This window comes from Zosterops lateralis (genome assembly GCF_965231275.1).
Source record: "Zosterops lateralis genome assembly, chromosome: 13".
NCBI lineage: Eukaryota > Metazoa > Chordata > Aves > Passeriformes > Zosteropidae > Zosterops > Zosterops lateralis.
Window position 1 is genome coordinate 437,153 of NC_139773.1, and position 18,842 is coordinate 455,994.

The window sequence follows — 18,842 nt, forward strand, 5'->3', positions numbered from 1 at the left end:
CCTGGAGCACATAATGTACAAGACTCCCTGCAGGAACTGTGTTTCTCCAGTCTGGTGAAAATAAAAAATGAATCTACTTGCAGTTTGTTAAAGACTGAAGCAGGTACTACAAGGAAAACATTCTTCTAAGAGGCACACAGCAGAAGGACAAGAAGTACTGGACATGAACTGCAGCAAGGAAAATTCTTGCTGGATCAAGAGTTTCACAAAGTAGCTTACTCAGACTAAGAAGATGAACTGAGAAGCTGTACAGTTTCCATCCCTGGAGGTTTTCAAAGCTCAGCTGAAAAAAACCACAAGGCTTCCTATGAGAGAAAGATGTCCTAGTTGCCCTCCAGTGCTCTTTTCCAACATAAATTCCATCAGTATAAAACCAGTGTGGATGAGGTCTCTTCTAACTTCACATTGGCTTTAAGTCAATATAAGGCCTGCTGCAAACAGTAAGGGTACTCTGGATTTACATTTGCATTAGAAAACCCCAAATCTGGCCTGCTTCCACTGCAATGAGCTTCTGTATGTTGGTAGAAAGGAATGAGGAAAACATTCCAGAACAACCTGTGGTCCTCATTAGATAAATTTACTCCTGAGGTTGGAGAATATATCAATTATAAAGTGAGGAAGTCAGTTCTGAACAACTAGAAAATATCAGAATCTCCTCCTTTTCCCTTTACATACAACGTAGACTCTCTGCAACCAGACAGTGAACTTCCTTCTCATGAAAGATATTTTGGGAGGAGTTTTTGAAATTCAGCCCTCACTTCACCACTCAGCATCTCCATAGCAGTGTGGTGTTTCCAAGTTAAACACTGCTTCCCATTTAAATGGATAACAAGTAGTGCCACAGATTGCCAAAGTCAAATAGAAGACAAAGTCTAACAATTTTGTAAGCTCCTGATTCATCAACTAGAAACATATCTAAACACCAATAAAGGAACTGTTTAATTTAAATGGATTAGGTGTGACTTGTGTTTGCAGGAAAATTACGATGGAACAGCTGGAATGGCTTCTACTCTTAGCTGTTCACCTCACCTTCGTGGTCAGGTCTGCAGGAGTGGCTGAATGACATGTCCATTCCTGCCTGAGCACTGCCTTACAGCCTAGCTTACTTCTCTAAACTGCAGCAGCCTCTGGGAGAAAAGCAGGTAAGGAGCTGACAGCATTAACCACTGTCCCAGATAAATTCTTAGGAAAACAGGTCAGAGCCTTCAGAAGCACACAAAAGAAAGCACTCTGCAGTATCACAGTCTCAGTGACAATCTACATAGAGTAGATTGAACTGGCTCAAACAGCTCAAAAAGACATCCTGTAAATTTGAAAACAGGAGTTTGTTATTGTCTTTATTTATCCACATTTATTTCCTGCTTACTGAAAGCACATAGCTAGCAGTCCACTTCTTGGAAAGAACCCTACTGTGTATTAAAGACCGCCTATTGAGAAGTAACTACATGTATTTATACACATGTATAAAGTCTGCATGCAAGATTCCTACATAGACCAGATAGCTATGTGGTTACTGTTTCAGTTTTCTCCTAGAACAAATATTTTCTTTCAATGAGTACATTTAGACACCAGCAGCATCACCAAGGTGACAGGGGTTTCTCTTAGGGCTGTAAACCCTCCAAAGAACCTCAGAAAGTTCTGCTAGCAAACCTCCTTTAAACCACATGGTATCATGTTCAGGCAAGTCATTCAGCAGTGCAGCTGCATTAAATGGCACCAGTGCTCTGATGCAACACAGAATTGACCAGAGCACAGGTGTTCCTTTAAAGCCTCCAGTCCTACACTGCACAGCAAATCCTCCCCACGTCACAGCTGGTGAGTTGGCTGTGATGCCAAAGGTAACCCAACAACTTGCATGACTCTCAATGGGACCATACTATTTTTAGTTTTAATCTAGACATCATCTCAAATAGACAAACACTAGTGGAAACTATTAAATCCATGCAGATTTACAGACAACTCCCAAAAATTTTTCAGCTGCCCTGACTCACTTCAGTTTTATTTTAATTTTGTCTTTCATTATCTCAGCCCAGAGAAATTGTCAGTCAAAACCTGCTAGAATAAACATAAAAATTACCAAAAAAAAAACCCCCACAAAACAAACAAACAAAAAACTCAACAACAGCAACAACAACAAAAAAAAAAACCAAACACAACTAAGAAGAGCTTAAATTTCCAATGATCATATTTTATATGCTTACCTGCTGGCTCTATGCCTTCATCCTGGGTCTCCTCCAAATGAGGCAGCAGATCCCTGCAGACAGTCTGTGCATCTGTAAAGGTTCTAAAAGCAAATAGAACTACTAAGATGTTATCCAGGAGCTCTAGTAGGATCTACTACAATCAACATACAAATACACAATATAAGGTATCAAAAGGTAAACAAAAACACAAGCAGGTGGAAATAGAAAGCTCAGAGCTATCAAATATATTTTGACTCTGTTGCAAACTCCATTATGACCTAGTTAAATGAAATGCCTTAATCCTAAGGATGACATTCTTTATTTCATGCTTTTGGTTTCAACATCATGGAATATACCAGATGAAGATGCAAACTTTGAACCTCCACAAAGAGGCCATGAACCATACAAGTATGAAGAATGATTTACCAATCTTCATCCTGATCATACTGACACCACCAATAATCACAACACCTTGTAAATTATCACTGTTGATATCTATTGAAGCTCTGAAGTCGGGTTTTTTTTAGGCCAGGAAGAGAAGACAATTTAGTTAATAAGAGTAATAATAATAATAATAATGATGTTTCTTGAAAATTTCACCAACACGACAAATTATCATTAACACATGGATTAAATTAACTTTTCCTAAAAGTAAACAGACAAAGTTAAAAGCACAAATACAAACTCCAACCCAAAAAGCTTGTAAGGTGACAGACTGCTAAGAATTCCATGAGCAAAATATCTAAACAATAAGCATTTAGAAACGACTGAATATAGCAATGCACTGCAGATTATTCATGAATAGCAGCATAAAGATTTTTAAATTTAATTAATTTCATTTCATAGAACAAGTGGTGGGAATCAGCAGCCTTTAGAGGCTAAGAAGAAGCTAGAATTTCCTTCATTCCTTCTCCATAGGTACAATAGAAGAGTCCTGAGTGAAGCTCAGGAAGTCCTTCCCCTTCACAGTCTAATAAATTAACTCAAAATGTAGAAAAAGAAAGTTGAAACAATGCCCTTTGCAGCTTTCAAATTAATAACAACCTCAAAAGCAGTTTTTACACAGTGGTGACAGGGAGCAAACAGCAGGACCAAACACTACATCAGGCACTATTTCCCATTTCATATTAACAACCACACTTGTAAAATATTTATATATGTGGGACGCTCCTAGAATTTATTACTGTTAGTCAAAGTGAGATTGAACTGCAAAAAAGCCTTAACCAAGCTGCATCCCCTTTACAAGAATTCAGCAGACTGTAACTCTTCATCCCTCAGAAATGACAACCACAGTTCTTTTCCTGCCTCACTTCTCCCCACAGGTCCCCTAGGAGCAGGGCACAGGTCACAAAAGCAGCTGAAGAAAAACAAGGAGTAATTACTAATCTTGCCTGTGAGGATATTTACTCTCTTGTTAATGGCATAATGGCACAAAACATGAAAGGGCTTGACTGATAAGCAAAATGAGGCTCTGAAAATAATCACTGGCTTGGATGTTGATGAGAAACTGAGTAATTTAAATGCAAAAGGGGATTATGCTGCATTTTGAAAGGTAAGCTTGTGTTTGATATGTGGAAGAAATGGTGACATAATGAAGTGGGATTGCAAAGACAGAATGACAGACCAGGAAGACTTATTTGGGAATAAAATGTAAACAAAACATCTGAAATAACTTAAAAACATATGTTTGTCTGCCATCTCAAAGCACTTGATATAATTCTTGGTTCTTTTCCTATTTTAAAGAAAAAACACATTTGATATTTAGCATCCAGTGGAACCTTTTCCTTTAAATAACTTATGAATAATAAAGCTTTTTTATTATTTTACAAAACAAATAAACCAAAGTCTTGGTCCAAAAATAACTGAACATCACTTTTGATGAAAACAAAGAGAAGAAAAGCCTTCTAAATAAAACAACTCTAATAAGTAATGTATCAGAAGAGCCTAATTTGAAGATACTGAAAACTTTAATAAACATCACTAATGACTTTTCTCAGATAAATATCTCTTTAGTTTGCTTTATTCTTATCTGTTATAGGATACTGGTTCAGTTTACATTATATTCTTTTTATAGAAAAACAGCCAGGCAACATCTGGACTTCCTCTGATAATGCTTCAACTTGCAAGAGTTCTATGAGGACCCCTGCATGTTCAGTATCCAAGTTGGTAACATTCCATGCAACATAATTCTTACCTGTCCCCATGAATCAGGCACCTCATTTGAGAGTGAGGTTTTTTGCTATGAAAGTACAATTAAGACATTTTCTCTTCCAACAATTTCTGTGTATATTCAGAACCATTGCTTCTGAATACAAGAATGAATGTGGCTTTGAGGACCCTACTTTAACCTTTTATTAGGACCTCTACTTTAACCTTTTAACCTTATTTACTTAAAAATTAAGTAAATATCCAAGAATAGTTATGGTATCTGGAATTGTTCAAGACTGAACTGAGCAGAATTTGGTGGGCCTGGTCAAGAGTTTACTGAGCATAAATTGCAGCAAGAAGAAAAGGCACTGCACAACCTCGGTGTGGTGCCAAGATGCCCCAGGAAAACCAAAATGCATTGGATATCTGGACTTTGGCTCTTAAATTTTTTATTAAGACTGAGGTTCTGCATAAATTATTCAGAGATATTAGTGTGGGGCCAGCATCTTCCAAAATCCAACTGCCAGTTTAAAGGTAGACTTTCTACATCTGTTTTCTGCAAGTCTACAATTCTGAAGGTAATATGCAAAAACCTCTACAAATCACACACAGCAAGAATTTAATAGTAGAAGTCACTTGAACAAATTAATTAAGACAAACTGAGATAATGTTCCAAAACATTGACCAGCTAGAACTAACCAAAGCATATTTCTGTGTAACTCCATTAGCATGGGTGATTTTTGATTGACAGTATTTCCTGATGTAATTTGGGCTTTAATTTCAAGGTATCACTTAAGCAAACATGACGTCATCTGCTGCCTGAATTCAACACACTGCCCTCACCTGAGACAAAAGCACGGCTTAGGCTGGCTGGCTTATCCAGAGGTTTGGGGCAAAGACCAACACTGCCCAACCCATCTGCAGCTCCCACCATTCCCCGGTGCCCCTTGGATGCCATTCCACACTGAGGCTGTTCTCACACACCAGCTGTTGTTTTCAGGCCAACCTGAAAAGCAAGAATCTGAACGTTCTCCATACTGGATTAACGAAGGGAGAGCTTCCTTTCCCTCTGTGTTTCCATGACTGTAACAGTTCTAGTGAGATTTATCTTTGCAACCCAGTGGGCGCAATGTGTTCGTGAGGTAAAATAATGACTGATGTAACCGACAGCCCTTCCTGCTAGGTGTGAGTCACTAGAGAAGAAGCATCCAATCTGGATTTGCTGGCATAGCAATGACTGGCTTTATCTGAGCATATTTGGTAGCAACCAGTAAAACCGTATCACTGGGAATGAGCATTTCTGCTTACAGGTCATGCTCTAGACCAAATACAGTCACATATCTGCTGTCCTCTAAAGTGTTTCCTCATAGTAAAATGTGGTGAAAATACAAACGATAAAACTGAAGAGAATCTATGAAGTCAGTCTTTAATATGATAATAAACCATTTTCTTCTTTGGAACAAACATTTTACAGAAATTCTCACTTGAATTCTCACAAACATTACAGGATACACTGAGTGTCCTGTATAATTAGGTTGTAGCTTTTCTCTCAAATTTAAAAGCTATGAAATGTATGTTCTAGGATACATTTTGGTCCTGTTTCTGCAGAGTGATTTCTACTATCACAAACAGCATCAAGAGAATATGAACTGTTGTGCAGCCATCGTATTATTATGAAATTTAAGGGGAACCTATGCATTAAACAGATTATGTATGGGAGCAAATAAAAAGACATCCCATTCTTCTGCTATTCCTATTCTTTATCCTACTTCTGTTGTTGAACTCCTGTAACCTTTTCAGTGTTAAGTTTTTACCAGTCAGCTTTCTACAAGGATTATCAAAATTTCAAAAGATCAACCTTTCTGTAGAGAGAGAGAGTTTCTATATAGTTGCAAAAATAAGCAGCTTAATAAATAATTACATACATAAATTGTTAATACATTATTCAAGGACAAGGTATTCCTTCAGACTTCAGAATATTTACTCATAACTCTCTACACACATATAGCAAGTCAAAGTACTTTTAACGTCTGGAAATCACATTCACAACTGCTCACAAAGACTCAAACTTTTCTTGCCATGAAACTAGTGGGTAGTTCAGACCACACATTCACCCAGAGCCATATTCTGAGCTTCCCGACCTGTGCTGTCAGATTCACAATGAAGATACCATCTCCTCCTCCCTTTCTTGGTATTCCTGTTGCAGAGGCTTCTCCATTACACAGCTTCTCCACTCCCACCCTGCTCCTAGATACTGTTGTACCACATGTGAGACCACCATACAGCAAAAGATTTTTATTAATTAATTACTTTTATTCTGGTTTAATGGATGAGACACATTCACTGTTGAAGATACTGCATTCATAACATACATTATCAGATAAGCTGAGGTTGTGACATGATGCCCAAGTTTAGAAGAACACTATGTTCAAGGTTGCAAAGCTGTGGCTGTGGTCTGCAGTTCAGGCCCACTTAACTTGCAAAGCTTTTATAATAAAAACTTGCATGATTGCATCATTTTTCTGCTTTTGTTCTTTTGAAATAAATTATCCTGCTAACTGTCTACAAAAGAGAACATAGCCAATAAGGAGAGAATGCTCAGTTACAGTGCCTGTGGAGTGCATACAATTTCTCTGTCTCTTACACGATTTTTTCCAAAAAGCAATCCTGTTCAGCTTCTCCTGGGAGTGCTCTCACAGCACTGCTTCCAGACTCAGTGGCTCTCAGGAAGGCTCACTGTTGTTCTGCCCTCACTGTGATGATCCAAAACAATGCAGATCCTTCCTCTGCCTTGCTGTTTGTCCAAGTGTATCACCTACAAGTTCACCCAACACCAGAGGCTGCATTCATGTGGCAGTCAGCGTATTACTTCATACTTCTTACTACACAGTCCTCACCTTTTAATTAAACTCCTTTCCCTGCTCGCCTTGCCCAAAGAAATATTTTGTAAGACACAGGTGTTTATCTTAGGGAGCAATGCGTGCAGATCCCCCTTTGGACAAGTATTTTTTTCTCAAACACTTCTTTGTTGAACTGGCTTTCCTAACTATTAAATATTAATACTATTTAATACACACAAAAAATAGGCTGAAGTGGAAAATATGCATTTTTCCAAGACAGAACTTCTTAAATTTTGTTTTTATCTTTCACTGCTTGCTTCTCGTGAGGACAACCTAGTGAATTCCTTCTCTAAACTCCTACAGCTTTGTGGTTTGATTATTTAAGGAATCCATTATAAAGTGGATGATAAAACATCCTTCTTCCAATCACCTGTCCATCTGCTGTTTTAGTCTTTGTGACAAGTGTCCTAAATATTGACCTCTGTTCCAACACTAAGAAATTCTCCCCTTTGAGCTTTTGTTGCATGTTCTCCAGGCCAATCCAGCTATACACATTCCACCAGCCTTACTCTCCATTGGAGCTGCTTTGGGGAGTGTTTTGGGTCTATATCTGCACATTCTTAAAAACGTTTCATCAAGTGCTAGACACTTTCAACAGCTCATTGGGGCATTTGAATTCAAGATGGAATCATTAAGTATTCATCTGACAACTCTTCTGGCAGCAAAAAGCAATGGCTTAAATTACCTATGGGTAACCTCTGAAAACTGTAATGATTCTGGCATTTTGCCCAGAGACTTCAGAAATTAAATAGCTCCATCTGGATTCCATTCATGAGAAATCCTTTCCCAAATCCCCATGTATTCTACAAGAGCCAAATCCAATATTTTAAAACAGAACTCTGGAGACAGATTGTAGGAATAAGCACAAGACAATAAATTTAGAATCATAGATCTGACCCAGAGATCTAGACAAAGACAATCAAGTCACTCTGACTTAAATCAACATAGCACCACAGCTTTGATAGCTCAGCATCTAAAGAGAAACCTTTGGCACAGAAATAGCCAAGCAAATACTGTATCTCCAGACTCTGAGATGCTGTCAACTGTTACTTAAGACATTCTAAAAATGTTTTCTCATTTTTTATGACATAAGGGAAAGAAAACCTACAGTAATGACACATCACATTAGTTCTTTAAACCCTCATTTTCTGTAATGTATTATTTTTCCTATAATGAGAGTCACAGGAGTCCCCATGGCCCTTTACAGGACACTGCTGTCTATTATGACTGGTCATCTTATTTACTAATTACTCCTCTATTCAAATGAGGGCAATATTATAATACATTCCTTATTAATTCTATTTAAAAGTTCCCCTTTGTCCTTGAAGAACAGGTTAGATTTAGCTGTTAATTGGTTTCCATGCCCTCATGAGACTTAAAATCAGGGCCATAGATCAGCACAGATATGTTCGTACTCTTGCAAAAAGGCTCAGCTGATTCGACAATTGCTTTGATTCTTATAGCACACAAGAAACCAGTCTTTGTCAAATTACTCACTCAACTTCTACTCTCACAAAGATATATTTAAAATCTAAACAAATGCTTAATAAATTACTAGTGATAAAGTTAACAGCTGAGATCTATTTTACAATAAAACACAGTTGGCACACACCTTCTAGTAAAACCTACCTCTTTACTTGCAAAAAACAGTACTGAAGCTTTTTTTTTTTTTCTCTTGTTAAGAATAAATATCCTGAAAAATCAGGTCATTTATTTTGGTGAGCTGACCAGTTTTACAGATAGCTGAGAACTTCATGGCTGAGTGGGAAAAAAAGGAACAATGTAACGAGCCTTTTTTATTCTCCCCCCAGAAAGGCGCTATTCAGCAGTTGGGAGCATACTACAACCCTGCCCTGACCTTGGTACAGATTTTCTGGCTCTGTTTTCCCCTGCGCAGCAAAAACCCAGACCTAAAGCAGAAATCTTCCATCAGTTGTCTATGTATGGCTATTTACAGGGAATGAGGCAAAGTTAGGTCACATAGAACTCATTATTTCATCTCTGCCTCATTTTTTTAGGTCACACTGATTTGATTTCAGCCTTACAAAAGATCTTTTTTTCCTATTTCCATTTGATACAATTTTATTTTCTTTGTCTAGTGGTTTCTACTTGGAGTCCTACTTCCAGCATACTAAAAAAGAGACAGAAGTTTGCTACCAAACTTCAAACCAGGTAAACAACAGCATTTGACATGGCAACATGGACTGGCATCTTCAAAGACAAACAAACAAAACACAGAAGTTTTATGCCAAAGACTCTGAATGCATCAAAAGTACTTTGAGTTCTAGGGTCTGATATCCTTTCATCAGAAATTCAGAAAAAAACCCGAATGTTAAACAACTTTCTAATACAGGAAGCTTAAACTTCCTGTTTGCAGTGCATGCAAACCACTGTATTTTTAAATTCTCCTTTACCTTTTGCCTTTAATGAAAAAAACAGATTGTTTGTTTATAGTTTTGGTTTTTTGTTATTGTTTGTTTGTTTGTTTAAGCATGTCACAAATAGAAGCATACAGGGACTAAAATAGAGGCATCCTTACTAACTTAGCAAAATCCTAACTTTCCTGAGTCAGAGTGTATATATACCTATTCAGATCAAAAATCAAATAGTGATTTATGGTCTGTGGACAGATTAAACCAAAAAATGACAATCCTACTACTAACTACATTAAAATTCCAGAAGCAAAAAGAATACATTCAAAAGTTTTCAAAGATTTCTTAAACTTCTTTCAGTTCTGAAAACCTTAAGTCTTTGGATTGCTCCTCATGATTTTTATCCAGGATTACAAAGCCCAAAACAGAAGAAGCCATTATGGCAGAAATTATCCCAACCAATCCTTTACCTGAAAGAAACAAACAAATCTTCCAAGAGACATAATTTGCAAGTTGTTCCCTTAAAAAATGTGAAGTTAGACTTAACTTAACAAAAGACTAAATATCATGCAACAGCTCAGTGTGTGGAAAGGGATATTAGTACTTAGCAATACTGACAAACTTCTAACAACCAGAAGCTAAACTATTTCCCGTGAGATGTCTTGTTCTAATCTTAAGTACTTCCAAAAACTCTAGAGATGGGGAGATTTCTCTTTTACAAAATACCATTCCAGTGATAGGTCAACAGGTAGAAGAAACAACGTGTTCTTTTTGTGCTGCCTAGGGCGGAGACAGCATCCAGCAGGATTATTTGACATGTAAAAAGTAACACAAACATTAAAATACACTCTTCTAAAATTCACTTCCCCACTCCCACCTCTAAGAGATGGGTAGCCCAGTTAAGTTCTGTTGCCTTTGACAGGAAGAAGATGGCCTATCACAAGGATCAATTATTACCTGAGGATTACTCCCCCAAATCCAGAAGAGAAGAAGCCAAATAGCCTCTATAAAATATATATAGCCTGCTATAAAATAAACATTATGCAGGTGCATCCCATATGCTTATAAGATACAAGCAACATGGTCCCCACTCAATGATGTTATTAGGTTTAAAGTCAAAGTAGAATTTAGCATAGGCAAACAAACCTATTTAAAATCTTCATTAATAATTTTCTGTCATTCTAGCCTCAAAAGATACACCTTATTCTTCATTAGATAGTAGAGACACCAGACAAAATTCTTGTGGATCTGCACAGTGGTACAAGAGAAACTTAACCTAGGAAAAATTGGTAGATCAGTTTGTTAAAATAAATGCTCAAGCTACTTTACCCATTTTCACAGCTTCCTGAAACATTCCTTTCATTTTCATCCTGCAACTGTTTTGTGAGAGTCTCTCCACTGTTAGGCATGCTGACAAACCCTGCAAAGCTGATTACAAATATGCAGAAGAATTGTGCAGATCAGGCAAAAATGAGCTATTTGGAGGACTGAAGAAACCAACAGTAACTGGTTATTTGTTAGAAAAAGCAACACGTAACACAAGAGGAGGAGACTACTGCTACAAAAGCTATTTCTTTCTGATTTTAACATGCTTGAAATGTCGCAGTGCCTGTGAGCTGCTTACCGTTAAACTTTTCTTTTAATTCACTTTTCTTTAGTTATCCCTGAGAAGAATTTTAATGAGTTTACAGTGCTTTAAGATGCAAATCTTCTCTTTTGCCAAGATTTCCACAAATTTGTTCATGCAAGTTGAAGCAATTCTAGTTTTACTAAGCCTAGTTTCAAAAAGAACATTCAATGAAGCTCTTTTCTTAAAGAAAACACAGATTAATTACATTAGGAAATGCCTTCAAGTCAATTCTACATATGAAACCCAGCAACAGCAAGCTCCTCCTCCAGCACCACAACTACAGCAGCATTTGCTTCTCCTCACCAGAGCAGGCCTATGGTATAACATGGAAGTTTCTACCCATGACTGAACAAACTATTTCCCAGAATGTAAGAGAGTCCAGTTCAGCTATTTACGCTACTTCTTTACTGGTAAACAAAACAAAATCCAGAGAATGGCTCAAGCCAACCCCTATGAGCACTTTCCCTAGGATGGTGTTGGTCTGTATGAACTGGCATTTCTCTGGGACAACACAGGGCAGAGGCTGTCACTGGAGATGATAATAATGACTACCCTGTCTGGAAGAGGAAGAGAGATGCAAGCCATGCTGCGCCATGGCCTTCAGAGCCAGAGAACATAATCTAAAATGTTTTACTTAACAGTACAAAGACAGCCACAGTGATTAGGAGTATCTAAGATAGCAAATATTAACTTTGTAGAAAGAGTGGATTTTATTCCAGAGTGTCTTGCACCATATCCAAACATATGATTGTAGACAATGCAATTTGAAATGAAAGGAAACTTCAAAGTGATATTCTAAGGGATCTATTCTCAACACCAGAAACTTGATTTGAAAACAGCTGAACAGAAAATGGGGGATATTTCAATGGCAAAAATGTGTCATCATATGCAGCAAAACTCTATATTCGTCAGGATTGATTTAGCTCCTTCATTTTGGGATAATTCTCCAAATACTTTGTTCCAACACTTCTCTTCCTTGCAACCAACTTCCCAGTAACATAATCAAGAAAACTCTGCTGCAAGAAAACTCTCTCTTCTTCAGGTCACCTAAAATGTTTTAGATGCTATATGAAGGAATCAAATCAGGGAACTGCTAATTGCTTTGCTTGAGTTGCATCTTGTGTTTTTAGTGGCTGGATAACAGGCTGGTCTCATGAAAGGAAATGACTGCTCACTCTCTAAGTCTTGTACTTTCAGTGAATAAACAGAAAACCTCAAATATACATGTCTTCTATACACACTGTGTTTATGAAGGATTTTTCTGTTTTGTTTTTCCTATAATTTTCCTTAAACTAGCTAATGGTTAGCAAATTATTTTGACACAATCAAGCATTTTCCAGTGACAAATCACTCCCCCAGTAACAAGGGCAGCTTGTTACTGCCAGAAGGGAAGCCAGGCTGTGAAGTAAGGGGAATTGTATCAGCAGGAATTGGTGGAGAAGAGTTGCTCTTGAACTCTCTATTGTGTGACTGTAACAGAAAACTCACGTGATTGTGATAAACTCTGTTTCCTGCAACTGTCAGCTACAGTCTTGTCACTTGAACAATAGGCTCATAAATATATAAAGCTATAATAGTTCTACACAGAACTTGCTTTTGTAGTTCCAGTTCTACACAGAACCTGCCTTTGCAGTTCTGGTACATTTCAAGGCTGTCTTCAAGTTTCAAGAAATAAATCCTAACAAATGAGGCCAGTGTCCTGGGTTGCAGTGTAGGATGTACACAAAGTATTTATTCTATCACCATCTTCATGAACTGTTGAAACCAGGTGGGCTAGTGTTTTCCCAAGCCCCCTGCCTTTTCTGCTAATGGCCCATTAACGCCTTTGGGGTGTTTTCTGCTAATGACTTCTGGGGTGTCTCCTGCTAATGGCCCATGAGTCACAGGTAACTCCCTCCAGGGGTTATCTCTGTTAATGGGCCATCAAGGACACATTTCACACTTCTCATGCTATTGTGAGGTGCTCTGCCCAGGGGGAGGAGCCAAGCATTCTCACCTGGATATAAGCTGGGATTTGGGACAGTGCAGTGGGCACTTACCCACCGGATTCCCAGAGGACCAGAGCTCCCAGACCTCTCTACAGGATCACTGCTTCAGGAAGAGCACTTCACCTGGACTGCTTCCACCATCTTGCTCAGGTTGTATTCTGACCCTGTCAGTGATTCTTTGTGTTATTGCATTTATTTTATTTTGTTTTTACCTTTTTACCTTTCTTCTCATTAAATTATATCTCTGACTTGGAGCCTCTCACTCGTTTTGTTTTCAAACCACAACAGCCAGCAACTCAAATAGAGTTCAGCAGACAAGACCTCCATCTTGAAATAGTGTTTACATGTTTGACCTTACAAGATGCTATGATCCTTCTCTTTTATGCCTAGATCTACCTGCATGCAAATTGCACAAGACTGCACTAGACCCAGAGAGAATTTTTGTGGTGGGATGGACTGTTTTTTGCAGCTATGGGTTAAGATTTCTGGGCATTGACAGGCTCACTAATCTCTAAAGGAATATAAAAGCCAAATAAAGCTCACATACTGTTCACATCCTTTGCTCTGCAATCAGGACTGGTACCTTTCAGAAATTTGCAACTGATACCTCAGAGTTGAAGACACTGTCACTACAAATTTGCACTGCCACAAGATCCCAAACAGAAATATCAGAGAGGCCAATCCAAAGCCACGTTGTTACTAAGGTCAGTGACCAACAGCACCGTGAGGCAGACCAGCCTCCGTGTGGGTGGAGCATGTTTGGGACAGGATGTTTCACGCTTACTGCAAAGTAAGACTATGGAAATGTGAAACTAGCCAGGGCTGTGTGCTCCCCCATTTATTTACTTGTAAAGCAAGAAAGTGAATACCATAAAACTTGTATTTACTTAAAATGAATGGAGAGGTGGACAAATTCTGGATGCTCCTTGCTACTCATCCCAGGTAGTTTAAGCAACTGTATGATAAAACTCCTTTTTTTCCTCCTCCTTTTTTTAGTAATGTAATTTATAGTAACAAAGAGTGTAAAATAATACTTTTTGGTGCAAGCATATTATTAAACTGGTAGTTCTATTGTTACTCCCATCTTCCAGCACTGAATCCAAACCAAACCAAAAAAAGCCTTACCTCACAACAACCACTGGCAAAACATCTAATAATCTTTATTTTTCCTGTTTGAAAGGCTTTGATACATTTTTTTACACAAATTGCATCACTTCCAATCTTTTCTCATTATTTCAAACCTGTTTTCTTAGAGCCTGTGACCTTTTCAACTTGCTCCTAATTGCAGCCCTCTGCCTGCTATGTTAGCTACATTTACTGTGATTATATACAGCTCTCTCTTTTTCCCACTTTCTTAGAAAATTAAAAATTTCACTTGGTGTCTAAAACATTTTAGCTAAAAAAAAAAAAATTACTCCACAGATCTACTAAATCAGAGTAGGTTTCAGGGTTTATGCAAAATTCTAAATCCAAACATGTCTTCAAATATCACTGTGGCAAAGCCTCCATTAAGTCTTACTAAACATGTGAGTCTCAACACAAACCTTAAGGATCAACTAATTTATGCTACCTTGGGCCAAGGAGATGATGTTGAGGGCAGATTCCAGAATGGACAGCTCCAGGCAAGTAACAACTTTTTAAACTCACATATACTTTTTATATTAATTCATTTCTAAAGAAGGAATTCAGATTAGAGAAAGCTGTTGGCTGCTAGTCACTCACTATACACTGCCCTAAAATAGCTCAAAACAAATGCCATAATTTACATTCTTCTTGCAGATCTTTTACTTTCCATGTACAGCAAGAAGATCTTCCTAAGAGTTTGTTTCTGTATAAAATATCATTTTCATACATTATTTATGGGCCCGGGAAACTGCCATACTGTACATTTAATATATATTTTAATAAGACTGAAAATCATAGCTTAAAAATATTATTTAAAGGTTATTTTTCTAAGAAGTTTGTAGAAATTGTGGTAACTTTTGAGATCTGGATGCTTGAAAGAATCCCGCTCAGCATGAAGGGAAGTCTGTTGTGATTCTAATTTCACCTTACAGAGGAAATACTGAAGCTCATTATGCACGTTTACTGTGGCTGAAAAGAGACACAATCCCTCAGAGATTCCTGACCTTTTCCCCCAGTGTTTGTAATAAAAGTTATTTTTGATACTTCTTCATGAGAATCAAGGGTGCTGCAAGAAGCTGCAGCTGCAGTTAAGCAGGTTGTTCTCTTACCTATGTCTCCAGGATGCTGCTTTCAACAAGAATGAGAAACAGTAATACAGCCAGATGAAGAAATGCAAACAAGCAGATTCTAGTAGTGGTTTATATAGTGAGATTAAAAGATAAATGTGTAATTCTTGTAGCATATAAAGGTACTGCATGATCCCAAGGTTCATGGTTCGTGCCATTGTTTCAGAACCAGAGTCCTCTGTTGGTTAAATGAAACAGATTCAAGATCTAATAACTCCCCATTTCCAGTCAGTCCTGCCTCCTTGCCGAGAACAGAAATTCCCTGCTTGTTTTCTGTTGACACCCACATGCAAATTTGGTATTGTGCTAGTAAAAAGTGACAAGGTGATCCATGTTACATGTGGCAGGAGGGACAAAAGGGAAAGAACAGTAAAAGAAATTAGCTGTTCATCCAAAAAATGGGCAAGCAACTTCTGGTTAGACTGCACAGACTTAAGGAGGCAAGGTGTGCACCACAAGAAACAGAGTTGGGCATATACACCCTTGATCACCAGGCTGGTTGAGTACAGGAACCACCACTGTAATTGCTGAGAAATATGACTGTGTATGTAGAGGTTGTATCACATTTATTACTAATCATGACAAAATCAGCTGCTGAGCATTCTAATTCTGTTCCATAAATACAGTATTGATAAATACGAAATGTCTTGCTTCAGACAGCTACAGGACTGTACTCCCCTCAGGTATCAGAATGACTGTATCACTCAGACGAGAGTGGTGTAGGAGATGCAAAGAACATCCATGGAGTGGTATCTCTCCCGTTTTTATAATCTCAAATACCAATGCTTACTACTTTTCCCACTAATTCTTTGAATAAACAATGATTTGATTGTAGCAACTGGAACCAAAGATGGAGTAAACAAATACTGTGTATTAAAGTAAATATAACTGATAGGTCTCCCTAATAAAATGAAAGTAAATACAGTAGGAGGGTCAATCCTCTTAAGCAAAAATCCAAACCAGCCAAGTTTCTGGCTGTTATTACCAGTAACAAATGTTAACAGTAAGAAACCATCACCCAGTATGAGTTCTTATTATATTTACCAGTATCTACACGCACCTATATGAGGATTTCTACTCAAATAAATTATATACTCTTTTTATGACATACTAAAAATGGATTTCTAAAATCCATATGTGCTTTGAAAGCCTCTCATTTACTGAAGCATTCAGCTTCTACAAAGCTACAAACAGATTTATTGTTTCTTCTAAAATGGAAATATTATGTTCAGAACTACAGATTATGGCTAATTTATCTTGAAGGTGAAGACCATTATGAGAATAAACCTTTTTTTGCCTTAAAAAGGCAATATTTAGTTATTTTTACAAGTTTACACGGTAACTTACCATAAATATTTTTAGCAAATAGTTTCTGCATTTACTTGCCAATATAATTTCACAGCTGCAAAACACAGATTTACATGTTCAACTGCTAATAATTACACTCAGGGAAAGTAATAGTTACCAACACTGAATTCTTTCTTGTGGTTTTGAACTGCTCTTTTCATCCATATTTTCTGTTGATTTCCTGTAATTAGCTCCCCCTCCTTCAGGAAACTTACGTGCTTAATATAAGTAGATTGTATTAATTCAATCTTCTCATAGTGTTTACCTGAAATACAGTAGGAGGGTCATTATAATGGCACCAGAGCTCTAAATGCTGAAAAATTTTCATTCTCATCCCACAGCCCTGCTTTTTCTCCTCCTTTTTCTCTATTTACTATGTTAGACAACACAACAGGGCCCTCTCATTCAGAGTCATCCTGACTCTTTACCTGGGCTGTGGTTGGCAGGGCAGGGTGCTGGAACCTTTGGGTTATCATAATCACAAGAGATATTCTGCTTTCATAAAGTTATTCCCAGGAATACGGAACTGTTTCCTGGAATAAAAAAAAATTAAACACCCCCCCCCCCCAAAAAAAAAAAACAAACCCAAAAAAAAACCACAAAAAACAAAACAAAACAAAACAAAACAAAACAAAAAAAAAACAAAAAAAAAAAAAAAAAAAAAAAAAAAAAACAAAAAAACAAAAAAACCCACCAAACCACAGTTTATAAGCATTTCTATTACACTCAAGTTTGAGAAAAATCAGTTAATCCAGCTTTTCTGTATTTTTCACTTGAGATTTTTCAGCATTAAGTTGCCATCTTCTATAAAAATATGCTTTTGCTCAGGTACCAGTTATCTCCTTGGACTGAGCAGTGACTAAGTAATTGAGGACCTTCAGTTACCTGGAGAAAGATTAAAACTATCCCAGTTTCCAAGTCTACTCCAGGCAGGCCAGCTTGAGGAAAGGACAAATAACAAGCAGATACACAGCAATACTGACAAACTTCTAACAACCAGAAGCTAAACTATTTCCCGTGAGATGTCTTGTTCTAATCTTAAGTACTTCCAAAAACTCTAGAGATGGGGAGATTTCTCTTTTACAAAATACCATTCCAGTGATAGGTCAACAGGTAGAAGAAACAACGTGTTCTTTTTGTGCTGCCTAGGGCGGAGACAGCATCCAGCAGGATTATTTGACATGTAAAAAGTAACACAAACATTAAAATACACTCTTCTAAAATTCACTTCCCCACTCCCACCTCTAAGAGATGGGTAGCCCAGTTAAGTTCTGTTGCCTTTGACAGGAAGAAGATGGCCTATCACAAGGATCAATTATTACCTGAGGATTACTCCCCCAAATCCAGAAGAGAAGAAGCCAAATAGCCTCTATAAAATATATATAGCCTGCTATAAAATAAACATTATGCAGGTGCATCCCATATACCTATAAGATACAAGCAACATGGTCCCCACTCAGTGATGCTATTAGGTTTAAAGTCAAAGTAGAATTTAGCATAGGCAATCAAATCTATTTATAATCTTCAGGGCAGAGAGGGGTACAGCATTAGCTGAATTTATTTAAAAGGCTCAAAATACTGAAGAACAAAACATCAGGAAAGCCATCTAATAATTAACCAGAACAAGATGCAACACACGAGGTGGGGCAAGTTGTAGCAGAGTTCCCACAAGGCTCTCCCAGAGAGGAATTAATGGATTTCACGGAGTAGGGAGAGAAAACGGCAGCAGCTGACGTTGTGAGGGGCCCGCTCGGGCCGATCCCCGCACCTCAGGAGGCAACCCTCACTCCTACCGGGCCCGCGGTATTTTGGATCTTTCTAAAGCTGACACAGGTTGCAACTTTCTAAATTAGACTGAACAGATTGTTTCTACAATTCAAAGATATAAAATATGGGTGTTTTAATGTATTTTTAACTCCATAGAATAGTCACATTTTAACCCCAACGGAAAGTTCCCCAATCTAACCCTAGTCTAAAGCTTCTATATAATAAAGCTATTATTTTGGAACTTTTATTGAGAAA

The 18,842-nt window shown here is 37.7% G+C and overlaps 1 protein-coding gene across 1 annotated transcript in view; it reads right to left on the minus strand.

The window, feature by feature from the left end:
* The window catches only part of ACSBG1 (acyl-CoA synthetase bubblegum family member 1), an 89,564-nt gene extending 78,528 nt beyond the window's left edge, over nt 1–11,036 (minus strand). Inside the window, exons 1-2 of the mRNA XM_083870643.1 lie at nt 10,933–11,036; nt 2,202–2,284 (exon numbers count right to left, since the gene is read on the minus strand). Coding sequence (XP_083726769.1) covers nt 2,202–2,284; nt 10,933–11,012 — 163 coding nt within the window. The 5' untranslated portion in view covers nt 11,013–11,036. The remainder of the gene's footprint in view (nt 1–2,201; nt 2,285–10,932) is intronic.
* Nucleotides 11,037–18,842: the final 7,806 nt, after the last annotated feature.